Source organism: Uloborus diversus, chromosome 7, assembly GCF_026930045.1.
Source record: "Uloborus diversus isolate 005 chromosome 7, Udiv.v.3.1, whole genome shotgun sequence".
NCBI classification, from domain to species: Eukaryota; Metazoa; Arthropoda; class Arachnida; order Araneae; family Uloboridae; genus Uloborus; species Uloborus diversus.
Window position 1 is genome coordinate 23,552,964 of NC_072737.1, and position 26,782 is coordinate 23,579,745.

General features: G+C 31.0%; 1 protein-coding gene across 1 annotated transcript; it reads right to left on the reverse strand.

Annotated features, from left to right (window-relative positions):
• Window positions 1-12,039: 12,039 nt before the first annotated feature.
• LOC129226535 (protein LTO1 homolog) lies at window positions 12,040-26,389 on the reverse strand. Its single transcript, XM_054861144.1, has 5 exons — window positions 26,283-26,389; window positions 23,904-24,009; window positions 17,921-17,991; window positions 15,973-16,087; window positions 12,040-12,157 (listed from the first exon to the last, which is right to left on the reverse strand). Exons 1-5 carry the CDS (start codon window positions 26,333-26,335, stop codon window positions 12,056-12,058), a joined length of 447 nt encoding a protein of 148 aa, XP_054717119.1. The 5' UTR covers window positions 26,336-26,389; the 3' UTR covers window positions 12,040-12,055.
• Between the last annotated feature and the right edge of the window lie 393 nt (window positions 26,390-26,782).

Consider the following 26,782-nt stretch of genomic DNA (forward strand, 5'->3'; position numbering starts at 1 on the left):
CACCAGGTGGACATCCCTGTCAACTAGATAAATCGACTTTTTTTTTGGATATCAATGCATTTGTCCTTGCTTGTTTTAATATATTTTTTCCTCAAAAGATTAAAAAGCCAAAGAGCGATAAATAACTGCAAATGGAATACGGAATCATTTTGCAGCCGTTCGGAATTCATTTTTATCGCATAAATCAAATCGAAAGTGATCGAATAGGACGTTTTCAATTTTGTTATAAAATTAACGCAGTCCATTACGATTTTGATTGTTTTCAAGTAGATTGTCTTGGATTAACATATAAAATGCAGCAAGAAACATCCGCTTTGCCTGTGAACCCCAAACCATTTCTGAATAATTTGACTGGTAAACGCATCATAGTTCGAACGAAATGGGGATTGGTATACAGAGGATATCTAATTGCAGTGGATGGATACATGAATTTGCAGCTGGCCGATTGTGAAGAAATTGTTAATGACAAGTCGTCAAGCAATCTCGGGGAAGTTATGATTCGATGCAACAATGTTCTGTACCTTGGACCCGCGGAATCGAACCAGGAATTGTACGACTCCGAGTGATGTGGATAAATCAATATAAATTTCTTCCAAAATGACTTCTAGCGCTTAAACTGTATTAAAATTATTGCTGAAAGAATAGGAAGTGCAAAAAGAACGTTGTTTGGTTTACATGTGTCTGACATACCTAACGGTAATTATTTTTCCTTAAGGTACTTTTGTTCGAAAAAAAAACATCACTGTTTTGACATAATTAAAGAGTGGCATATCATTTGTAAGCAATGCATAAAAAATAAAAGTTAATTATTGATAAAATACTTTTTCAAAGAAATTATTATTATTATTATTTGACTTCGTGAACGAATGTTTTCAAAATCTAGAATTACAAAAATCTAATGGCTAATGAACCTTTTTTGCTAGGTGTTGCTATTTTAAAAAATAAATAAAACTAAAGCCTGAAAATCGTTGTCTATCAATTTAACAAGCAAAACAAAGCTACAACAGCTTTAATTGAGAGTATCAAGAAATTTTGTTTCTTTTTAAAGGGTCAATCATCTTAGATCTTCATGATACTTTCAAGAATATAACGATCTGACATCGTAAATTTACATAATTAAAAAAAAAGTCCATCAAAAGTAATTGTTGAGTAGTTTAGTTTTTAAAGTTCGTTAATTAAATAAGCCATTTTTTTTTAACGTGCTGGTAGTGCTTCAAAATTTTTTCAATTCACGTTCTATGGGAGCTAGAGTTGTTAAAAGCTCATTTTTGAAACAATTAGTACATGCCCTTCAATTTGACATGTAAATTGAACAATTTTCGAAAAAAACTTTTCTTTTTTTGTTTTTTCAAAAACTTTTCAAATTCAAAAATTTTTGATATAGTGTCTTTTGAAAAATTGAAAAAATTATAAGATATGTTTAATTAACGCATCTAAAAGTTTTCAGAGTGGGGAGGGGGATAAAAATCAGCAATCACAAAAAATAATTTAAGCCTATAATTTGCTTTAAAATGCTATGACTCAAGTTTTATGAGAGCTACAGGGTTTCATATAGAGAGTACAGTCGAACTTATGTTATCACGACACCTTTGGGACTGTCAACAAAATGTCGTCATAGCCGGAGCGACGGCATAACCGGAATAGTTGAAAAAATTCTTAATTTAACATTAGTTAACCATAAAATTAGATTTAATAAAGAAATTAATACTGTTTGTTTTTAATTAAATTTAACTAATGTAAATTTGAATTATTGGTGAATATAACAAAAATTATTCAAAAAAAAAAACATTATTATTATTATTTTTTTCAATTCTACAATACTTTCCAATAAAATGTTTGATAAATTTTTGAATAACCTCACTCCTTCTTTCATAAATTTACCAGCAAGAAAGAAACCAATTAAAAACACTTCACTTTTGTCTGCAATTTGATTAGATTTTGACGGCTAAGCCCCACCTTTCGAAGGTGAAAAAACCCTTTCTAATCCTTTTATCCACTTTGAGAGTTGTGTGTCCATTTTCAATCTAATGAGGAGCCCCTTATCTCTTTTTCTCTCTTGGGAGAAGTTTGTTGTGACCACCTACAGCTTAACGTAGCTATGGTCTTTCTCTTCTCTTGCTGTTTCCCTCCTCCAGTATTACAATCCACCTACTTTGAAGTCCTTTCTATTGTCCTTCTTGTCAAAGTCTGAAACCTGTACCTTTCAGAACTTATCGACTCGCCCCCCACCATTCTCAAGGTGCCATGCCCGGTCAAATCTCTTGTCAGAGTCCGAAGTTCCTATAAAAACATTTCCAGATGTCTTCATAATTTTACTGAAAATTTTTCAATTGCAAAGAAATATTTGATCCAGTCTGCTCAGCTCGAAGCGTCGTCGTAACCGGAGTTGCTCGGAAAAAAGCTGTCGTAAAATCCGGAGCCACTTAACATTAAAATTATATGGCATAGGTTCGAAACTTTGAAAAAGTGATATGACATCCTGAGTGTTGTGAAATCCGGGTGTCACGATAACAAGGTTTGACTACATTCAATCTTCAATAAAGTGAATGATTTTTATTAAAGATTTTCAGAGTGGGACTATGAAAGAATCAGCAATTACAGCAGGACATTTTTATCATGGAGCAGGGGAGTTGATTGGCGATTGCTAAATTACTATAAAAAATGAAATTGGACAATTGTTACAAATATTATAAATATGAAAGTGAGTTTGTTATGTTTCATGCCTTAACTACTCATCTAACATGTTGTCAGGGGATGCAGAATAGAACACAGGGTACCTTTTTATCAAGAACAAGGTATTCCAGGATTTTTTATTCCAATTTTAAAGAAAATCATAAATTTGCGAGTATTTCATTGAAAAAAGAAAAATTGCGTTTTGATTTTTTTTAAGTATGTTAAAGCCCTGAAAAAGCTGTGATCAAGGGGGGTGGGTAAAACTCTAAAAATGTACCAAATCGTTTGAATTTTAATTTTAGGATCAATGGCATAAAATGGTTCGTTGTACGCGAAATAATTATTGGATCGCCTTGCTTTTAGTTTCATTGGAAAGTTCGTCAAAACCCTCTTACAGGCTTTCCCTTCTAACTGGAGAATCGAAAGGTGATCTGCAAGCAGAAAATAAATTGCTTTTCGGATATAGTATATGTTGCAACGTTTTTGTTCTTGTCCTAAAGCACAATATAAAGAAAAAAAAAACATTGAAGCTTTTTTTTATATATCAGAGAAACGGTAAAATTGTTTGTTTTTTGAACTTTCAAGCTTGTTTACACAATTTGTAAATTGATACAGTTTGATTTAAAGATTTTTTTGTATTTGTTTTTTATGTCTTACCAACCACAACTTTTCCACACTAAAGTGACTCGGAAAACGTTGTTCTTTTCGCACCAACCTATAGTGCATTCAGCGAGAAATGATAGTGAAAGTAAACAAAGCAACGTGGCACTTGGGGATACCAATGTCTTATTGGCGCAGGGATGATTAAAAGCAGCGCCAGTCAGAAGTGAAACAATCATGAAAAGAATCGCCAGTCCAACAAGGAACTCATGAAAGTGTAAAATATTGGTGCCAAACAGCAGCTCTCTTTGTTAACATCCACTATCACTTATCCTTCAATGCACTATAATATTTATGATTAAATGGTCTCAAAATACATCTAATCTGTAAAGTACACCAAAAATGAGAAGAAACCAAGAATGAACGCTTCTGGGAGCTTCCATGCAAACTATGTACATGTTTGTTCTGAAAATACCAACTTCTGTTCGATAGACTAAAATGATTTCAAACTAGTAGTGAAATTCCAAGTTGGTTGAGTAGAAATCATATTTTCAACATTATTGTTTAGCATAATGTTTGTTTCAAGCTGCCAAAAGCACAGGGGATATAAAGCAGACTTACCTTGCCATGGAAACCTGCCTGTGGGCGAAAACCAGGGTTCAAAAATATCATGATATTTTCGAAAATATCCAATATTTTGATACATATATCCGATATTTTCAACTAGAACTAAAATCTTCAAAATAGTAAATGCATCCTCCAATCACTCTTTGCTTTCTTACATTATAATTACAATATGAAGACTTCAAATTAAGGTTTCTTTTAATATTTATGTTGAATATTTCATTTTACATATCTATCACTTTTAATGGAGTTAATTTTGCATTAGCTGTTTTACTCATTTTGCTTCCGTTAGTTACTTTTACAGTTATTTGATTCAGAAATAAATATTGGTGCATAGTCATGAGACATTTTCTTTTTTTTCTGAGCTACGTTTAATATTTAACTAGGCACTTTTAATATGTATTAAAATTGTTACATTACTAGTAATTTTATGAATATAAAATACAAGTAAAAAATGAATATTATATTACTTTGTTATATTAATGATGTATTAATACAGTAGAACCTCCTTTAAGGGACACCTCCAAATAAGGGACATTTTTTCTAATCCCAGTCCCTTTGAATGGAGATCTGCATGTATCTGCCTCTGAATAAAGGACATTCTATTTAAGGGACAGTTACAGCAAAAGCTTTAAAAAATGAATGTGAACGCCTACTAAGTATTGAATTCACTGCAATTTAAGAATCTAAAATTCAACTGGTGAAAGTTTGACATTAATGTGCACTAATAGGATGTATTTTTTCAAGAATTTCATAATGCATGATGCGTTATAAAATTCTCATGTATTTACGCATGTTTTTCCCTCTCCTCAATTCATTCGTGTGGGCTGACGGCCGATGGATGGTCGACGGCACACTTTGTGTAGAATACATTGAATACATAAACTCGAATACCTCCGAAGGATGGACACCTCTATTTAAGGGACAAAATTTTCGGTACCCTCAGTGTCCCTTATCGAGAGGTTCTACTGTGCATCATAAAAATATAGTACATAACTTTTTGGTTATTTTTATTAAATGACCAATATTACTATGATTAATATACTTTTTGTATTGAAAATACCATAGTTAAAAAAATAAATATCAAAATATCATGCTATTTTCAAAATAAATATTGGATATATATCTACTGATATATATTGGCGAATCCTGGCCAAAACATCGATCAAAAACAAATGAGAATTTTTGAAGTATCTGAAAATTCTCTTAAAACTGAGCTTCACACAATAAAACATGCAATTTATTGGTTAATTTTGAACCTTAAAAATGTTTTTCATTTTTGTAAAACTAAAGAGGGAAAGAAATATCAAAGAAAGACATTAAGAAATTTTGTCTAAGAAATATTTTCTTGTACTAAATTAAATTAAGTAAACATAAGTTTTGTACAACTTGTGAGATGCTTAATAAATAAGCTGACCACAAATCCCGTTCTGAAGGAGACAATATGGTTTTTCAGGCAGCTTGTCATATGGACTCCACACACGGCTGCAGAGAGCCAAGGCGGGTCCGTCCCGCCCACCAAAAAAGAAAACAAAACAAAGGGGGGGGGGTAGAAAAGAAAATGGGGAAAAGAAGAAAAAAGGGGTGGCGGGAAAAAGAAATCAAAACTGCTTACCGAAAAACAATTAACTATTTTAAGTGCCACAACACTTAAAACTAACAAGTTAATTTTACTTAATCTTTACCTTTTCTCGGAGTTTCCCCCCTTTTTCTTTCTTTCTTTGCGTCAGTGTAAGGTAATTAATATTATAGAACCACAGTTTAAAAATATACTTCACTGTAGCTGCCACTAGTGCATTTTAAACCTTGAAGTGGCCACTACTGGTGTGTTTACCTTAGTTGCTTCATGAAACATTTTCAAACCATTTATATATGAAAATTTCTTTCAAGACTTATACCATAGTTCTCTAACTTGAAGACAGCTGTTTTCATGTTCTGCTGAATTACATAAATTTTATTTTTAAATTTAGATTTCATAATAAAGATTATAAAAACAATAAAACATTTTATTTTAGATACATCAACAGGATAACTGCAACACACAATAAAGTAACTTTTATAAAATGTACAATATGCTGATTGATTGTTAAAGCCAACAAAAATAAGCTATAACAGCACATATTTCACTGCACCTCCATCATGCATATATTTACACTATGAATAAATTGTTCAAAATCAATGAACAAATTTAGATTTCACTAAAAACTAAATATTATATTTCATATAAGTACAGAATTATAGAAGATGTGATGATCTTTTCAAAGACAGTCTTGAGCATTTAACTTTTTACACTTTCAAAAAGCAGTGCCTACACATTTAAGAAATAGAGGAAGAACCATCTTTAATACGGGGCACCAATTTAATTAACTTATAGCACCAAACGCACAATATAATATTGTAAATGACATGCAGTAAGTGGTAAAATAAGTAACCAACATTTAATTTGCAGTTAAATTAAGGCAATAGTTTTAAAATACAAAATAGCTTAGTGCACATTACAAGTTTTATGAACAATGTTTAGGCACACCTTTTTTTGACTACACTTAAATTTTGAAAAACAAAATCATTAAAAAATTAATGTTGAATATTTTTCAAGCAAACATCGAAATTTACTGATTCATTTTCATTATTTAATTTTTAGTGGTCCCCCTCAGGCTTTTTTCATTATATAGGTCTTGATATGCATTTCCTCAATTTCCCTTATAATTTGGTTTAAATATAATATAAATCAGAATTTTCTATGTTTTTAACATAATCTTCTAAACTAAACATTAAAAAGACTCTTAGCACTTCTTTTTAAAAAATTACAGTAGTAGTGACAGAAAAATAATTAATGAGAAATACTTCGGTTTTGTATGCATACAGTAAACATAAAAGAAAAAAAACACCTTTTCTACAACAAACTTTCTACAAAGGTGCCTTTTATTTGATTTAAAGTGCCATTTCATCTGGAAGCACCATGCCCCCTTTTTTAGAATGGGGGAACAGTTTTTTTCGTAGCTATTTTACATAAACCAGGTCAAACTTTTTTTTTTTACTATAAACAAAGCTTCAAATCATTTTCACTGTGTTAAAGCAGATAAATTTTCGGAATTCAATTTCCATGTCGATGAATTTTTGTTTAATCAGGAATTTACTTCTTTCTTGAGCTCATTTTCCGATTTGGCCATAAACAGCACCATTCGACCTTTTTGCATCCTTTGGACCACAAACACTTAAAACACACACCTAAATGCAAGTGTAGGCTATGAGTTAAAATAAATGTGCATTGTAACTCAATTATTCTCATATTATCGCTAGAAAACATTTAGCAAAGCAAATGGTCCTTTTGTCAGATCACTCTAGCAACATTATCATAGAACCAAAACAATTGGCACTTGAGTGAAAAAAGGGCCACAGTCTTTTTTCTGGGGTGTACCTTGAAAAAAGATAAGTTTATGTTATGTTAGTTAAGTATTTCGACAATCTTCATTAGACTACGACTGGCCCATTCATAAGTAGGCTCAGTGGACCACAGATTAAGTATTAATCTGTGGTACACTGAGATGATATGACTATAATGACCACCTATAATGCCTGTCATAAAGGGATGATGCAAATTTAAGAATGAATAATTTACTAACTCTTAATTCACCAAGTAGTATGTAAGTAATAGAATTATAGTGCATAGAATGAAATGAAGGTATGTTTTTGGTGGGAATGAAATCCCCCCCCCCTCTACCAAATAAAAAAAAAATAAATAAGCACCTCCAAATACATAATAACGTTTCAAGAATGAGCAATACTTTGCAGCTCTTTGATTTAGGATTTTTGTATCAAAAATAGTTCATCACTTGAACTATTCAAGTAATTGAGCAATATCAGTTGAACTAATGATTTAAATTGTGAAATTAGGGGGGAAATGAAAAGAAATGGATATTAAGTGACCAAACTCAAATTTAGAAACCCTGCTTTGTTGGATCAGATAATATATTTACTCTCAGGACATTACAATTAGGGATGCACCAAATATTCAGTTGGTATTCGATATACAATCTATTCAGCAGACAAACCAAAAAATACAAATATTACAGGTAAAAGGATTTTAAAAAATACATATTGAACGCTCTTTAATGTGAACACACCAATTGTACGGTGACATGCGGGGTGTGGGCACGATAACTGAACAAATTAGAAACATAAACAACTATATTTACACTCATGAGTATTAACATTAGGTTTTCAGAACGAGTTCTACACAAAGACTCAACATAGCTACTGCAGAGCATGCATCTAGCGGTGAGCTGTTTTTATATATTTACCTCGAACACCAATATTCTGAACACATTTTAATAGTTTTGAGGAGCACAAATGCATTAATTCCATCTCCCTCTATAATGAACACCCCTTAATGTGAAGATTTTTTTTGGTCCCATGAGCGTTCAGAGTGAGAATCGACTGTATTCAGTTAGAATTTCAACCAAACATTTGATATTCTGTTGGGCAAAATATAGTATTTGATGCATCCTTAATTACACTAATTGATTTCCAGATCCAGTAAAAACCAAGGATGAAAATGCTGAACTATCATGGGTGATACCTTTCAGTACTGAAGATAAAATTCTGTCTTAAAAAAAAAAAATCGGCAGATGGATTTCTATCCTAAAATTAAAAAGGGTGCAAAACCTCTTCAAATTGAAGCATGCAAGTCCAGCTGTTTATTTTTTAAAGATAGAATTCCATGTTTAGTGCTTAGCAAGGACGCTCATATAGGGGGGGGAGTCAGGGCTCTCGCCCCCTTCCTTAGAAATTGGAACTTCCTTGCTTTTAGTACTTTTTTCTTTGCAAAAATGTAAAAACATTAGTTCTCCAGCCATTAATGAATAAGTAATTAACAATGTCAAATTTTAATGACTCTAATCTGTCCTGAAATCTGTTTCCATGGGGAAAATATCCTGCTAAACCATCGGGAACATATCTGAGCCCCTCCCCTAAAAATTTTGAATATAGGCGCCCACGGTGCTTAGAAGTGGCATCAATGTGAACTATTGTTGATTAAAATACTTAATTTTTTGTTTAGTTACTTCATAATGAATTTGATATAAATTGGATTTATAAAATGACATTTTAAAGCAACTTATGTAGTTTATGCTTGATGAGTTATTGAGTTTGAGAAAAAAAATACTGACTCACTGCATGTCACTGAACAAACTTGTAAAAGGACAAAAACATTAAAAGCATGAAATAAAGTACAACCTCTAAGAAATGATTCAGTGAATTAAAAACTAATTTGTAATTACTACATAATTACAGAAGACAAAGTACAAGTGCGATATTGAACACGTAAGAGCAAATGCTGCGCATAACAGCACTTAAAAAACCATTCAACACACAGTTCCTTACACAATCTCTATCACTAAACAGTAACAAGTCTTAAAATTTCAAACTTAAAAAGATATGAACTAGTAATAAATGACATGTATCACTTTGATTTTAGTGAAATTAAAGTGAAGGCATAAAGAAAAATATTAATTTTTTTTTCTCTACTCATTCATGCACATTTTTGCATAATTGTTAAAGCTAATGTTTAGTAAGAGGATAAATGTATTATATGTGAAATAGTGAGCAACTTTTCTTCAATTTTCATGTAAAAACTCTTATTCATTAACTTTATACTTTGGAATGATAAATTATCTTTGGACATTGTAATGATTGTGTAGAAGGCAACAATTTGGCAGTTGTTAAGTTATTTTTATAAACATTAGTGGAATGTTTTTGTATACTGCTCTTCACCAGCATCACACAATTCAATTTCATCAATCAAAAAGATAGAAAATATCAATCTATTCATGGGACAAAACAAAAAGATAATTAGAAAGTTAAATAATAATTTTTTCAAAAAAATGTTTAAAAAATCAAATAATATAATCTACACTAATATCAAATTTAAAACTGGCAGACTCGAAAAATACATTACTAATAATACAGTGATGATAAATTGAAGATTTTATCAACTTGCATACATGTTTTTTTTTTTTTACAAGATATGATGTATAGCATAGGAATAATACCATGCGATCAGATAGAAGTTCTGTCAAAGTTTAAAATACAGAAGTTTAAATTTTAAACTTATGTTACATATAATATATTGAGCTGTTCATTTAATTCATGAACAGAATCAACCATTCTACATAGGCACATACTTTCCAAGCTTTCAGGGTATGAGCTGATAAAAGAATAAGTAGGGGTGAGAAAGGAGAGGAGTAACAAGTCCAATACTTTTGATTAAAAACATTCCAGTTTGTCTACAGAACAGCATGTAAACTCCCATCAAAAATAATATGCAAGAATAAAAAAATTTACATTTTATTTTTAATGTCTGCTTTTGGCAATAGAATAAAATGAAATTGATCGGACCCCTAATCTGGAATGCTCCGGACCCCTACCTTTCGGGATCTTGGAATTTTCAGTTTTGGATTCTGACTCAAAAAATTGAAAACTTTTCAGTTGTGTGTTATTTGTCACATCTTTCCTGGTTTCTCTTTTATTTTTTGATCAATCTGAATTGAAGTATGCTTCATTATGCTAAAACAAAAGCCGTAGATAATTTGCAGCAGCAGCATTGGTCTGCATATATTGCTTTTTATTATTATACAATGGGCTGATCAATATAAAAAATAAATCATATTTCTACTGAAAATAATTTTGTAATTTTGTTCAAGCGGCTTTGTATTGCATCCTTTTGAGAAGAACAAAAGAATTATTGTTAACCAAAAGGAGATGTTAGAAGATTGCTGCACAATTACAGCAAAACGCCTATTTACGCATAACACATGGTATCGATTACACGTTTGAAAATAAGCTGTTCTCAACAAGTAATTGCTGAACGTTGACAATTTTAAACATTTAAAACTAAAAAAATATATATATATATATATTTTTTTTTTGTTTTAAAAAAAGTGATTAAAAAAAATATTTTAGGGAAAAGTTTGGGATTCCTAAACTGGGGTCTCATACCATTTTATCAAGTGTGGAACTTTTTGAAAACTTTCTTAAGAAAGTTGGACAAGGAGGGATGAGATGCAATGATCTTTTAATCATTTTCAAGGATACACTTGCCAATGCATTCTGCAGGCAGTGAGTGCCTCTCTGCTACATTATTCAAAACTAAAAAGCTTGTAATTTTAACAATTTCACTTTATAATTTACACTTCTTTTTGAATTTGAATGATATTTTGTACACATTGTTGCCATGCAGCAATGTTTCTTGTTAGCAAATGCAGATCTAAGTGTTAAAGCTAAAATGAAAATTGTAAAATATAACTGAAGCAATTGAGATATAGAATGGAAGAAAAAAAGATTCTGTTATAAAAGCAAAGGATCAAATAAAATGCAATAGAGTAACTTGAAATGCTTCAAATACATTATGAAATGCATGGAATTTGAAAATGCTGCATCTTATGTGTATCTAAAGCTTGAAATATCAACATCAGTAAAATAACAGAATTATATTGAGTTAAACAGGCAGAGTAAAACTTAAATTGATAAAGTGATTTTTCCATTTCTTCTTTAGCATTTCTATCGTTTCTAATTAGCATTGACTTAATCTAACAGCAATTTTGATGATTTGTCTTTTACAAAATATACAGTTTCTTTTTAAACAAGTTTAAATATATTGATATTATTTTATATACATTAAAACATTGAGACCTAACAAAGAGCTTGGAAACAAATTGTTAATGATTAAATACACAGTATGTACATATAAATGATGCATATAATCAGAATGTTTTGCATGAGTTCCGATCCTGTATTGCATACTTTTGGACATTTACAGTAAAAACAAATAATTTGCTTTGTGTGTTTTTTATATGAACTCGGCCTTTTTTTTCTTTCTTGCACTAAAAATATAATTATGATATTTTGTTTGCAAAAATTAACACTTTGAAAAATTTGCAGTTGTGCAAAATATTTTAACTATACTTTGAAAATCACACTCATTTAACACCAATGAACATCTTTGCTTTTCTAGTGCTTACCAAAAGAATTAAAGCAAGTTCAAATTAAAATCCTTAAATAATATTTATGTAAAAAATCTTTGGCACTGAATGAAAAAAAACTAACAAATTATAAACATAAAGAGAAAAAAAAACATGAATGATACTTTCGTGTGTCTCAATCAAAATGATAGTTCATCTGGTCGTGGTGGTGCTTGTTGTTGTTCACTAGTTGGCCTTAATTCAGTTACATATTCTGTTTCCACATTTAGAATAGATATGACCTGAAATAAAAATTAAATATATGCTTTGAAATTTGTAGTTGATAATCAAACAAATGAAATGTCATCATCAAGTGAAAAAAAATGTTTTAATTGGGTTCTTTTTTTCATAAACTCAAAAAACTTTGATGAAATTTCAATCTGTATTTCAAGCTGACGTGCAGACAGGGAATTTAAAATTGCAGTTAATTTTCAAATCATGTCATTCAGCATGTTTTTTAGACCAAACCATGTTTAGGCATTACTCGCAACTGTGGAAGGAATTTGATGCGTTAACCAATAGATGCTGGGATGAAAAAAAAAAACGTCTCTAAATGTGCATTAAAAGATGCATTTTTTACAAAAGAAAAAAAACCAAACTTTTAAAAGTTTAAATCAGATTTTTATAAAAAAGGTTTTAGATATCCTAGTTATTAATCAATTTATATTTACAAATATGATTTAACATGAATTTCACAACTATAAAATCTCAAGAAAATTCCCAGTTAAATGTCAAACAATGCATAAGAATGATTTGCTGAGAAATATAATCCCTCTCTTTAAAAAGAAAAAAAATGTTTTAATGACAACTACAGAATTGTTTGGTGCGGATCTGACTTCAAGGAGCCTGAGTCAAAAAAAATATTGTAGACTCCGACATTTCACATTCTAATAAAAAAGGGATATTTTTAAATCCCTTAATATAAAAATCAATGTTCTGAGATAACATATATACATATATATATCAACGCACAGCAAATACCACTGATACCTGACTTGAAATTTGGCAGGCATGTCCACATAATTACAAAAGTATCTACTAAGAAAGGATTTTTCGAAACATTAGTAAGTTTAGGCGAAATTAATTAAAACCCCTTAATTTCTGCGAAATGAAAACCTGCAATTGAAATTTAAATCCCTTACTTTCGAAGGCTTTCCTCCATTCAAATCATTATTCAGTACTTCATCTCAACTTTTGGTTGATAACAAACTTTAAATTTGATATTGTTTTTGTTTCTCATGTGATTCTTCAAGGCTTTTCTTAAGTCAAATAATAATGTTTCTGGCTTTTGCTTTCACTTTTTCAAAACTGGAAACGAAGTTTTTAAGAACATCATCTCTACATAGTATAAAATGAAAGCGTGTGTGTGTTTGAACTCGCAAAACTCGAGAACAACCTGGCCGATTGCGCTGAAATTTTCAGTTTGTTCTTTTAAGTCCTGAAAAGGTTTGCAGACCAGTTCGAATAAAACTCGATGAATAGTTTTTTTTAAAATTCCGTTTAATTTTCACATAAATTCTCAAGTATGGGGGTTAAAAACCAAAAGTATGGGGGTGAAAAACCAACTTGCACATATTAATATTACATATTGTTTGAAAGGGTAGAATTTTCTGCGTTCTACGTCATTTGTTTCAAGGCTAACTTTATTACGGCGGGAGTTATTTGCGTTTTTTGCTCAAATTTTTTTAGACTCAGCTGAAATTTAGGTACTACTTTCTTCATTGAATTAATCAATAACAAGAAGTTGTGTCTAGAACTAAACGAGCCTACTTTCCCATATGCCCATACAACTTTCTAGTACCTGATCAATAAATATTCTCAAAAATAGCTAAAATCGCAAATTGTTTCAAAAATATTTTTTAAATATTTTAAGCTGATTTCTAGGAATAAAATATTCCTCACTCATCTTTAAAAAAAGAAGCACCTTTTAAACAAAGCAGCTTATACACTTTTTTTCCATTAAAAAAATTCTTTAACAGCTTTCAAAATGAAAGAATAATAATTAAAATTGATAAGTTCATTAAAATAAATACATCAAAAAAAAAAAAAAAATAATAATAATAATTTCTTTTTCCCCTGTTGCCAAAAATAATGTTTTAAATGAATTGATGCAATTACCAAAATAAATAAAAACAATAAAATGTCAATTAAAAGAAATAATTTTCATTGTCAAAAAAAAAAAATCGTCTGCGCATATCTTTATGTAGAAACATGAATGACTTTGAGTTCATTCGCCGAAGACTGAATGCCTAAATTTAAACTTTAGCGTGAAAATAAAAACAAGTCATATCAACAATAATTATTTCATAGTTAAAACCATAGCTGCGGAGTTGGAGTTGAATATCAAAGAATCGGAGTCAGTCGTCTGTCCTCCGTGTATAAATTTTTGCCAAAGCTAAGAAGTCAGAGTCGAAGTTGGGGAGTCGGAGTCCGATTAATTATCGGGCACAGGAGTCGGAGTCGGGTGCCCCTAAATTCTCGAAGTCTGGAGAATGGCGTCAAGAGCTATTTCCAACAAAATTTGTTTGAAGTAAATCCACCTTCAAGTACAGAATCTACATTGACTTTCAGTTTCCCCGTAGGCGCTAATGTTAAGGGATTTGAACTGTTCAAAATTGAACGGAAAATTGTTCAAATCAAAAAGATATTTTATATACAAGTTTTTCATCAAAAGTTTTTTCCTACAAAGTTTGTTTGAAGCAATTCGCCTCACAGTTCGGAATTGCCTTGAATTTCCCCGTAGGCGCTAATGTTAAGTTTTTTTTGAACCGTTCAAAATTGAACAAAAAATAGTTCAAATTAAAAAGTGAAATATGGAAATGAGTTGTCCTCGCCGAGATCTTTCGAACAAAAAAAAGTTTGTTCGAATCGGACTATTCATTCAAAAGTTATTAGGTGGGGACAGACAGACAGACCGACATTTTTCCCCATCTCAATACCCTACGTTCCAATTTTTAATTTTTCAATATTTATCTAACTATTTTATTTATTTTTGATTTTTTTTTTGTTCTTCGGGATATTTTTAAGATGCATTAAGCCTTCTTGCATGCTTTTTTCTTCTTTCTCTGACTTTTACAGGGAAAGTAGGCTAAAAAGTGAAGGAATTGTCCCACAGCTTTCTTTTTGACGACATTGGAAAAAGCGACCTTTTTACTCCAGATCTAACTCGAACTATGGTCGAAAAAATAAGCTTTTATCTCAAAAGGGAAAAAAAAGTTACAAGCCTTTTAAATCAAGTTTAAGAAATCTCGATTCCATTCAAATTGTGAACCATTTTCTTTTGCATTTTAATTCCTTAAACTTATTTTATTTTGTTTTTCCATGGTTACGTATTTTAAATCCATCCTTCTGGATTTAATTTCTTAAAAGTATTCTAATATCTGTCGTTATTGTTTGGAAGAGAAATCATAATGTTTTTTGCAGTGTTTGTTTTGTTTGTAATGCAGATTTCTGTAAATTCAGGTTTCAAAGTTTTATTAAATTTTTGAGGAAAAATACTCTTTTACCTCATTCACAGTGGGACTTAAGTGTACAGTAACAATGGTCATTGTAAAAACAACTTAATTTGAAAAAGTAAAATATGTCATGAAACAAGGGAATCTATAAATTGCACTGCAAAATAGTTTTTTAAACAAAATTATTTGTGAAAAAATCTTAATGAAAAATACATAAATCAAATTAATAACAGGGTTATTAGCCCCCAAACAATCAGGGGCCATGAGCAAGTGACCCAGGCCCACCATTAAGGTGGTCAAGAGAAGGCAAGTGCCCCCCCAATTGGTTTTTCATTAACTAATGTATTTATATTAGTTGGTGTGGTTTTGCTGTTTTTTGATATGCTATACACTGAAAATAAACGCTTTGACACCCCCTAGAAAATGAAAAATTCTGGTCCCACCTGTCCTTGCAGAAATCAGGGTCTGTAGAAAGGTATATTGAAAAATTTTAACTCAGAGAATTTTAAAGAAAGTCACACCAATATAAAATGAATTGAACTGTCTTTATTAATATTAACACATAAAAATATTGAGGTCTGTCAAGAATTTCTAACTCTAACCTGCTTAAACTTTGCTCGGATTTTCAACAGTTTGCTGACAGCATCATCATCTTGAATATTTGTGTGAGGGAAGCTCTCGGTCATTTCTTGTAAGGACTTTAAAGCATTTATTTTCCTAAGTGAAAAAATAGGTAACACATGAAAATATTATTTTATGAACCGGAAAAAAAAACACACACATAAGATAGAAAAATTGAGTAAACAAATTCAACTAAATGGATAAATTTTCTGACTAGTTCTGTTCAGGAAGTACTTTTGTGTCTCAGAAGCTTCTGCTTCACTTTTGTAAAATAAAACTAGCTGCAATTTGCAATCTTCTGCACTATCACCAAGGATCTGAATTTTGCAATTACCAGAAGACATTTCTATTTCTTGAGGACATTAATATCGTATAGCTCTAGTGTTAAAATATTCATTCGCATTGGTTAATTGTAGTTCATGTATGAATAGTAAAATTTATGCTTTAACTAACTTGTGACACAACCCTTATCCTCAGGTGTAACCCACTGAGGGAAACATCGTCTTAGACCAACCATTTTAAAGCTCTTTAAATGCTAACAACTCTATTTTAAACTAGATGTAAATGCAGAAAAAGTATATGAATTTAGGCTATTAATTACATGTTATGGATTAGCTATCTGGTCCACTCCTCCTCTGAGGTAGCAGACCAGAAATAGGTACATGGAAAATCCATCACCTCAAATAAGGTTCAGATTAGATTTTATTTGATTATCAGCATAACAGGGCTCCGTTACAAGTGAGCAAGCCTGGAGACTGGATAAATATACACAAACACATAGAAACAAATGTCACATGACTCAAGTAGACACTGGGCTTGTAGGCAAAAAGTGCATCAATGTTATTTTAAGCATGAACTGAGGGATCATGATACACAATCAGAATTGATGAGCAGTATTAGACATAAGAATTCAAATCTAAGCATCATAGGCGGCTGATGCATTCAAAAAGTGGGGGGCAGGAACACACACTCAAATGAAGTGCAGGCATTAGGGGACGTGGTCCCTGAAGCTGTTTATTTTTTCTTTTTTTATAAAATTGGGCTACATTACTGACTTTTAATGTTACTGATTTAATAACTTCTAAAAAAGCGGAATATGGCATCAAAACTTGGAATAGATGACCACCGCAGATCCTCCCATTTTAAAGTTCTATAATTATGAAAAAAAAATGAGAAAAGTTTATTTGGAATTTTTAAGTTTTTACTTTTGTAAATAAATCAATCCACCCTATAAAAACTCATACTTCAATCAATCATTAGTTTTTAACTTTGAAAAGTGAGGGGTAAGGCCCTTTTACCTTTGGGAGTAGGGGACAGTTGCCCCCCCCCCTCGTACAAGCCGCCTATGCTAGGCATCATGATGATGCCTGGGATAAGTATTCCAGTCATCAAAATAAAATTTCTAGAAGCAGTTTTTTAAAAACCAAACATACATGAGGTTATCACAAATGTACAGGAGGTATGCAAATGTCAATCATCTAAGTTATAAAATAGTCCATTAAATATAAATAATGCACGAAACTCGAAGAAAATTTCTTTTTATTTTTTATACTTTAATCATGGGTTAAGATCATGATGAGTTGTTATAAAAAAAGTTCAATTTAATTCAAAATTTTAGGCGACAAGTTTGGCATCTAAGTTTTGAAATCTGGGTGTCAAAAAAAAAAGAAAAAAAATATTGAGTCACAAAATACACCTATAAATCACCTATTCCTAACACTGCTGATGAGGCAGAGATAAATTAAGTTATGTTAGTTATAAGAGGGAGAGGAAAAGGCACTATATTCTGCCAGTCTATAACATCATTCGACTGCAAATAAAAATACAATTATCGTGAGGAGAAGAAACTAGACACAGAGAGAGAATTCATAATCAACAATAGTAAATGAAACATAAATAAATCTATAAGCCAGAATAATTAAATATTACCTCTGTTTTGCAGTTTCTTCACCTTCTAACACAATCATCCAAGCTATTGCAAATCCTTTATAAAAGCCAATCTGAAATTTAAAAAAAAAAACTTTTTTAATCACAGTTAACCTTTCATACTAAGCAAAAATATTCAAACAAACAGTATTTTTCAGCTATAGGAAAGTCCTTGGCTTGACAAGAATCTCATTTCAAGGATGATTTGCTTAAAAAGATATTGTGCATTTAATGTTATTTAAGGATAATATCACTTAAGCCAGGGTTTCCCAAACTGTGGTCAGGGGATCTGCGAGTCCATGCCAGGGGGTCTGAGGAGCTATCCATTTAAAACGTGAAATATAATTAAGATTGAAGGACGAGTAATGATATTTTTATTCGAAAAGAAAGCACATTTATGAGGAATAAAAATGTTCTTGCTTTAGCCCATGCAAGATGCAACAAGGGGGGGGGGGGGGGCTCCAAATTATCGGAAGTAAACACACTACACATTGATTAGTTTTGTGTACATGACGAAGTTATATTGTTACATAACTATATTAAGTAAAATGCAAACATTGAGGCACATTTTTACAGCTGGGATATTATACTTCAAATAGAACCTTTACTCCAAAATTTTCAAGCCTAAATTTACTAGTCAACATTCAAAATTTCAAGCAAAGGCTGAAATAGATCAAACGTTATAGTTTGCATTTGATTTTAATACTCATGGAGTACCACTGTTTTATAAATTCGTAGCATAATATGCTTGCATGTATTCAGCAAAATCATTTGAAATGAAAGAAAACATTTGACGCTTGAGATTTTCATAGTCACCAAATTTTGGGTAATCATCCTTTCATTCTAGCCAAATCATCAAGGTCTAAAATTTTTAGCCCTGAGAATATATTGATATTAGCATACTTCATACTATATTGAACCTGCACCTGCTGGACTCTGTTGATGTAGTTAGTATGTGATGAATTGATGAACAAGAGCGGTGAGCAAGGTTGTAGCACCGGTGTAAAAGGAATTAGTTGATGTTTTTTTTCTATATTAACCATAAGCATACTTTTTTAGTATTATAATAACATTGAAAGCATTAATGATACATTGATTGCAATGAATGAAACTGCTTGCAGTTTCTGGAGACTGGTGTCCGATAGCGAACAGAGGGCGGTAGCTCCCTATAATTGAGGCACACTTAAACAGGCAGCAGTACGAAGGCTAAGCAGATCCTAATCACAGCATTAAGACCAGTTTGCCCGAACCATAGTTAATAATGAAAATCCCAATGCGCTATAAAAATGCAACTCATATGGAAAATTTTCACACTTAAACTAGGCTAACAGTGTTATGTTCAACTAACTTCAAATTTTTATTCCTAATTGAATTTTAAATAGAATTGTACTTCCATAACTCAAAATAATAACGTAAGAAATGAAAACCAGACAAGAGCTCTGAAAAACATACAGAACAACGAATAAATAAATGTAAAGGAAAAAAGCGGAAAAGTATATAAGAAAAAAATAGATTTAACTGTGTCAAATCATTAATTTCATTGCATGTGTCGAGGAGGGGGAGGCAGGGTTCATACTCAATTTGGATAAAAAATTTCCATGACTTTTCCAAGACTTTTTCATGACTTCATAAAAATTTTCATGACCTTGTTACACAAAGAGAATAATACTATTAGATGCCAAACTTACCAATTTTCGGAAATGGGCTTTCAAAAAACTTTTATGTGAGTGCCACTACCTCATTGGCGGTTACTCATTAGAAGGCACTTACTTGTGACTAAAAAATATCAGTGCACTGCAGGCAGAAACTAATAAATTATTCTTATTTGTCTTCATCATATCAATTCAGGTAAAGTAAAAATGCAATACACTGATGTTTAAATGTCTAACAAATATTCAATAACGATGGCAGAATAGTAATGAATGGGACAAAAATTGAATGGGTCATTACTAAGTTCCAATAATAAATTTACTTAATAAAAACATTGCCCTTTGGTGTCCAATAGTGCATCTACTCACCAATGTAACTGAACAATATACTATATTCGTTCATTAACGTAAAGCCACGTTTTTCAGTTTTTTCATTTTTCTAAATCAGATAATTCAGCTGGCCACAAAGGGATCAGTTTTACGAGCTGTATGTTGGGCACCACTGTTTTAGAGTATTAGAATTCCCCTGTTTCTATGTTCTATTGCCTGACTAAAATTTTCACTTTCTAAAGTCATCAACATAATTATTAAGATTAACTTTGGTAAATTAATGGATTTTTTACAAGTAGTTGAAACGAACTCGGGTGCAATTGAATTACACTTTTTTGAGGGGGCGTGGCAAAATCAAGAAAGTGCAAGTTCACTACTACATAATATAAAATATAAAAAGTGCAGAAAATAATGGTGAATTCAAAATTAGTGATGTCCTACTTGTAAAATCACATTACAAAAAAAGGCGAGCGGCTGTTACAGAAGCGGATGAAATTGGATTCCAAAACTCGAACTTGTTTCTCAGATTGTTCAAGTTATATGCAATATTACTAAACCACTCAATATTTCTAGTGCTCTTTTAGATATTGCTACTTTCTTACTACTCAAGACATTTTTTCATGACTTTAAATAAATTTCCATGACTTTTAATGAAAACATTAATTTTCCATGACTTTTCCCAGTCTGAAATTTGTTTATTTTTTTTTCCATGACTTTCCAGGATTTCCATGACCCGTGCGAACCCTGGGGAGGGGAGTCCGTGAAATGCGTAATTTTCGCTGGAGAGGTCTGTGGCGGTCTAAAGTTTTGGAACCTCTGACTTAAGCAACTCTGACTCACCCTGATAAAAAAGTAAGAGATCTTTGATCAACAATTAAACATTCATAAGGAAATAGGAAATACATTGATAATAACAGGCACTTTTACGTTAAAAATACCTCAGTTGGCGAATTTTTTATTTTTGAAGATTCGAAGCCAGAAAGTTGACTTTGCCTCACAGAAGCAAAGCACAGATCCACTCTGTGGTACAATCAAAAAGTGACTTACATTTTTGACATTATTGTGCTTAAATGACAAAAAGTGAAAGAGGTAGAAAATTGGGGAGTAGGGAGCTGAGCAATAAGTCAAACTCCTAAAAGACATGATAAATAAAAACTAAATTGAGAAATGAACGAAATTCAAAACTATTTTACAACACTGGAATAATAAAAAAAGTAAATAAATAAAAAAAGTTAAAAAAAATAAATAAAATTAAATTTAAAAAAAAATGAAATAATAAATCAAAGAAGTGCTAACATTTAAAATGATTGATTCCAAATAGCATACCAGATGATTACAATTCCTGTAAAGAAAACAAATTTAAGTGAGTACAGTGCCTGCCGCTTATTAAAATCACATTCATTCTGAGGACATTTGATTTTATAAAGTGGCTGATTTTATAAACCGACACCCATGCACTGAAAAAAAATAAAAGGTTTTTAAGTATAAATACTCTAAAAAAGAAATTATGATTAGTTGTATTTTATTTTTAGTCTAGTTGTATTGTATTATTTTAGTTCAGTTGCAAAATACAGTTGACATTTTAACTTACATAAGGTACATTTTTAAAATTTCACAAGGGTCTTAAAATATTGACTTATTATTGTTTGAATAAGAGAATTTGAAAGTAAAGATTAAGAAAACCCCAAATTAATGACAGCATCACACTAACTACATTTAGAAAACTTTTCATACTTATTCAAAATTTCGAATTAATCTTTCACACTCAAGTCATCACGACTTGCTAGCTAACAATTTTAACTCAATTGTAAAAATGAACTGTCAACCCCTGTAGATAGCTGAATGAGCATGAACTGATTGACTCAGTGGTCAATGAGCAGGGCTGCATGTCAAAACAGTTCTGTGAAGTGGAAACAGGCAGCACCAACTAAATATATGGCTCTGAAACAATTCTCTTGAGACCTCTTCATTCTCTTTTTTTTTTTCACTCAACTCCCCAAGGAAAAAAAAAAAAAAAAAAAAGGAAAACCTTCACCTTTTTATATTTGTTTTTGTGGAATTTGTTATTTTATTAGTACTGCAATGTTTTAAATCCTTGAAAGAAAAAGTAAAATCCTGGTTCTGTTCAGAGAAGATTTAACATATGCTCTCCAAAAGTTTGATTTTATAAAACGGCGAGGATGTTTTTATTAAAGGATAAACCTAACATGTTTTGATATAGAAATGATTATGTTCTTTCAGATTTGATTCTATAAAGCGGCTGATTTTATAATCCAGTGATTTATTAGTGGCGGGCACTGTATTTGAATAAAATATTTTTCAATCTATTGCAGAAAATGTATTTTTTGCAGAAAATGTTCAACTCAAACCAAAAACATATTATGCACAAGTGCATTTTTTCCATGCACTTTGCATGAACATTTTAAATTTCAATGTTTAAAAGAAATACTGCTTCAAAGTACCTTAAAATGATCAGATAAACAAAATACTCAACAGAGCAGCTTCTAACTACATTTGTTTGAATGAGATGCAACATCTTTAAAAAAAAATTCTAAAGAAGTTGTCTCTATGTTTGAACTTAGTCACAAGAATTTAAAAAGATAAGAAATAAATGTACAATATTAATGACAAAATGTGTTATGCTTTTTGTATTTCCAAATAGACAGGAAATTAAAGACATAAGTAAGCAGCAGTCTCCTATGATACTTTAGCTTTAGACATGAAACGAAATATTTAAAACAATTTTCCTCAACATGAGATATATTCTCTATTATGAAGGCTAAATGGGGGAAAAGACATTAAAATATGTAAGATTCCACTTTCATTATAAAATTAAATAACTGATATAGGTCATATGTTTTCCTTGTCAATGGAATACCATTTGTAAATCTTTTTACTTTATGTTCCACTAGACTGAGGGGGATACAATTGACAGACTTCAAAAGAAAATTAGCTAATGCATGAGAAAAGTCAGAACTGAATGTAAGTGAAAACTGCTAAACAAAAATACCTATGATTAGCTTTCTAATAGAAATGAAACTATAAGATAAGGAGAAAAGTAAAAGCCAGACTTAGATAAAATAAAAAGCTTTCCGCAAACACAAATCCTAACTAGAAAATGTTCTACAAATAATTATTTTGCCTAACTCACCCTTGAATAAAGAATTAAATTTGTATTCAAATATGAAAGAGACAAAAAGAAAAAGCTTTAGATCTTTTTTTTTTTGTTGCAATAACATATAGTTTGGGCTTATTTTTCACCAACTGAAGAAAACTTCCAAAACCATTATTTTTTTCACACTTGTGCTTTAAAAGGCTTTTGGAGAAAGGCTTTAACAGAAATAAACTGGGATTTTTTTCTTTAATTCCCTCTAAAAAAAAAAAAAATAACGTTAGCAGTTTAAAAATAAATTTCTATAGAGCCAAAAATTTTCTGCAAACACCGTTCGCACATTCGTCTATATTATGCAAGACTGGTAAAAGCCTTTAATTGAACATTTTCTCAGTTTATCCAGAAACAGTAGGAAGTGCCAAAATTGGGATGTACGGCTTTGGTGCAGAACTAGCTAATTGAGCTAAAAAAATAAAAATAAATCAAGATGCTTCAGCTTATGAATATTGACATAATTTGGCTGAATTTACCGTCCTGCAAGCTGGAAAAAAACATACGATTGAACGTTTGATGTTACGACTTTGCAAATCGTCCTACTTTTTAAAAATCAGCAGTTATTGTATCTTTAAAAAAAAGAAAGCAATTTTAACTTTAATTTTTTCTTCCCCTTTGGAAGGAGGGGATGAAAATTTCTGTGCGGAAAAAATAGGTGCTGCGAAGGGGGGGGGGGGGGGTTAAGAATAAAATTAAGAAAAAGAGTAAGTTTGCCAAGTGACAGAAAATTGGCATCCCTGCAACATGAAAGAGAGAATATCACTGTTTAGCATTCTTACCATACCTGAAACATAAAATATACACATTTTACAGAACAATTACAGATATGTATAAAACTTACTTCTGATGCTATCTGTGCTCCTCTTTGTAGACCCAAAGCATATCCTTCTTTATAACCAGTTTCTTCTCCTAAACTAAATCCTCGAGTGAAACCAATCTTCTGATATCTATGACAGACAAAACGTTAGGTGACGAACGCTAAAAGTCAAATATTTTATGAAGTTAAAAAAAAAAGTAACATAAAAGATCAGAAACTGTGACCTAAAAAATTTACAAGCACAAAAAACCCATAGTTTTCACTCCAAAAATAAATCATGTTGATTTGGTTGCGTAGGCTAAAGGTTTAGTACTTTGCAGCAGCTCAATGAGAGGGGTGGGTTGGGGATCAATTCCTCTTCCCTAGAAACCTTAGTTTCAACTTACAACGCCAATTCTAATACCAGATTTTAGATGCAGAAATCAACAAAGTCATACTTACAAGGTACAGTAGGCACCGCTTAATGTGATCATGGTTAATGTTATCATTCGCTTAATGTTATCAGAATCGCGAAGTCTTGGAACACTTGTATCTTAACACACGTTAAAAAAGTCGGATATTGAAATCTGCGTCTTTGTTTAGTGTTATCACTTTTTCATAAACTTTCAATTTTTCCCCCGTTTTTGTTAACAAAAATACATAGGCAAACCGTGACGAGACTAATTTTCTGTGTAGCATTTTGTGGTTTTCAATAGCAGTTCAAAATTTTTCTAGGAATGAAGCTACAGAAAGTTCGCCCTTCAGTGACCACAGACTCCCCCTAAGAAAACTTTCTTTTGCACCTAAAAAAATTCAGTCGATGGACATGTTGCAGGCATTGATGTACGAACTCCATTGTTGCCATTACTTTGTAAGCTGTTAAAGAATTGTGTCGAGATTGAAAACAAAGCAAAGTTAAATTAAAATTTAAACAACAAGCAAAACCATGCTGGAAAAGATAGAAAAACTGAATGTGATTTGAAACTGGTCTACGAATTTCAGGGAAAACTGTTATATTTTACTTCACCCATTATACTATGTGATTAAAAATTGCGTAATTTAGCTTTAACTCTTTATAATGTAGATATTTCCATTCTGTAAATTTAACAACTTATAATTTAAAACTGCATTCAGCTGAGTCATTATGATTTAATTTGAGGTTGCCAAAATAAATGCACCTTAATTGGAGAAAAAAATCATTATTTTGTGTCTCCTGGACTCTTTTCGGTTATTGTTATCAAATTATATTTGTTCCGAAGTGATCGCATTAATCGGCGGCTACTGTATATTTAGCTCCACTGTGAGAATTTCTTATGCATACATATTCTTGGAGTTTCTAATGGCACATATTAGGATGAATTTTACATAACCTTCAATGAAATCATATAATTCAGTTGAAATACAAATTTTCAAAACAATTTTTTATGCTTTGTTTCATTTGAAACTAAGGATATGATCACCATTTAAAAAGAAAAGAAACCTAAATAGGAACTGGAAATGATATAGGAGATTATTCCCAAATCAAGAAGGTACTTATTTCAGTAAAACAAAATGTTTGACAGGTTATGAATGGAATTATTTCATGAATAACTGATGAAGAAAATTTTAATATCATGGAGATGATAGGTAGCTACTGATATAAACCATTTTGTAATCATTTTAAAAGGAATTTTGATTACTGAAAGTCTTAGCTAAAAGATCAATGAATGTTAGTTTTGATAATAAGAGAGAAAATTATTTTACTTCCCATAGTGATGAATCGAACATTTGCAATATGAAAACTGGAGATTTGTATGTACAGTATGTAACACATGTTTTTAAATTCTAGGAATGCCAAAGTAATGGTAAATAAAAAATATATAATTATTATGTATCAATTAGTTCAATTACAAATATTTGCCTGTGATTCTGAATTATATTTTGTATGATGAGCAAAATCTGTACGCATACTTGTCTGCAAGTCTCGAGAAATATTAAAAAATGGCTTTTTGGTCAAAAAGTTTAGAAACCACGACAGTGAAAGTTTTACTTTAAAAATGACTGATACTGATATGTTAGATTTCCCCATGAAATTCTTGTATAATTTTTTTACTTGCGAAAAAAAATGCTTAGACTTCAATTATTTCATCAACCTTATACAACGATTTAGAACGTTAACTTAACAATTAATTTCAGAAAAAAAGTTTTTACTTTTGAACTGAAATTAAAAGACTCCCCTATTTTTTTTAAAAAAATTACTTATTAATGTGTTTAGAGACTTCCATTTACTTTTTCACAACGAAAAAATAGGCAAAATGTGGATCAAGTTTTCCCACAATTGAATAGGTAACACTAAGCTTCGCAGTGCGTTATGTGTGTGTTTTCTGTTACCTAAATATTTTGGTTGCAAAGAAAATGAGTTCAAAAAACAAAATATCATCAAACCTATTTTCAGCTAATGCAATATCACTAAATACTTCATTAATATCTCGTTCCATTTCTCATTCCACCTCTGACCTTTCCTTCCCTCACCGACCAGACGACAAGCTTCGCTTGCTAGAAACAAGAAGCAAGTGAAACAAGAAAGTTCAAGTTATTTTTCAATTCAACGTAAAATAATAAATATAAATTTATAAATCAACCTTTTTAATTGTTTAATGCATTTCGAAATATTTCATTGGCATTAAATATTTTTCAAGTTGAATAAATGTCTGAAATATTTATATTTTGTACTTTATCCGCTCAACCAGTTTGAAACAAAAAATATTATTAACTATTCACTTTAACCATTGCATTAGAAATGACAGCTGACGGTATTTCACATTGTTGTCACGAGATGGCGTATAGCGCAGTCGAATAATATTTCAACATGTGTATGCGAGTAAACATTTTCACTAACTGATCGCTCTTCCAAAAAAAATAATTTTGATGAAAGGTAAAATTTG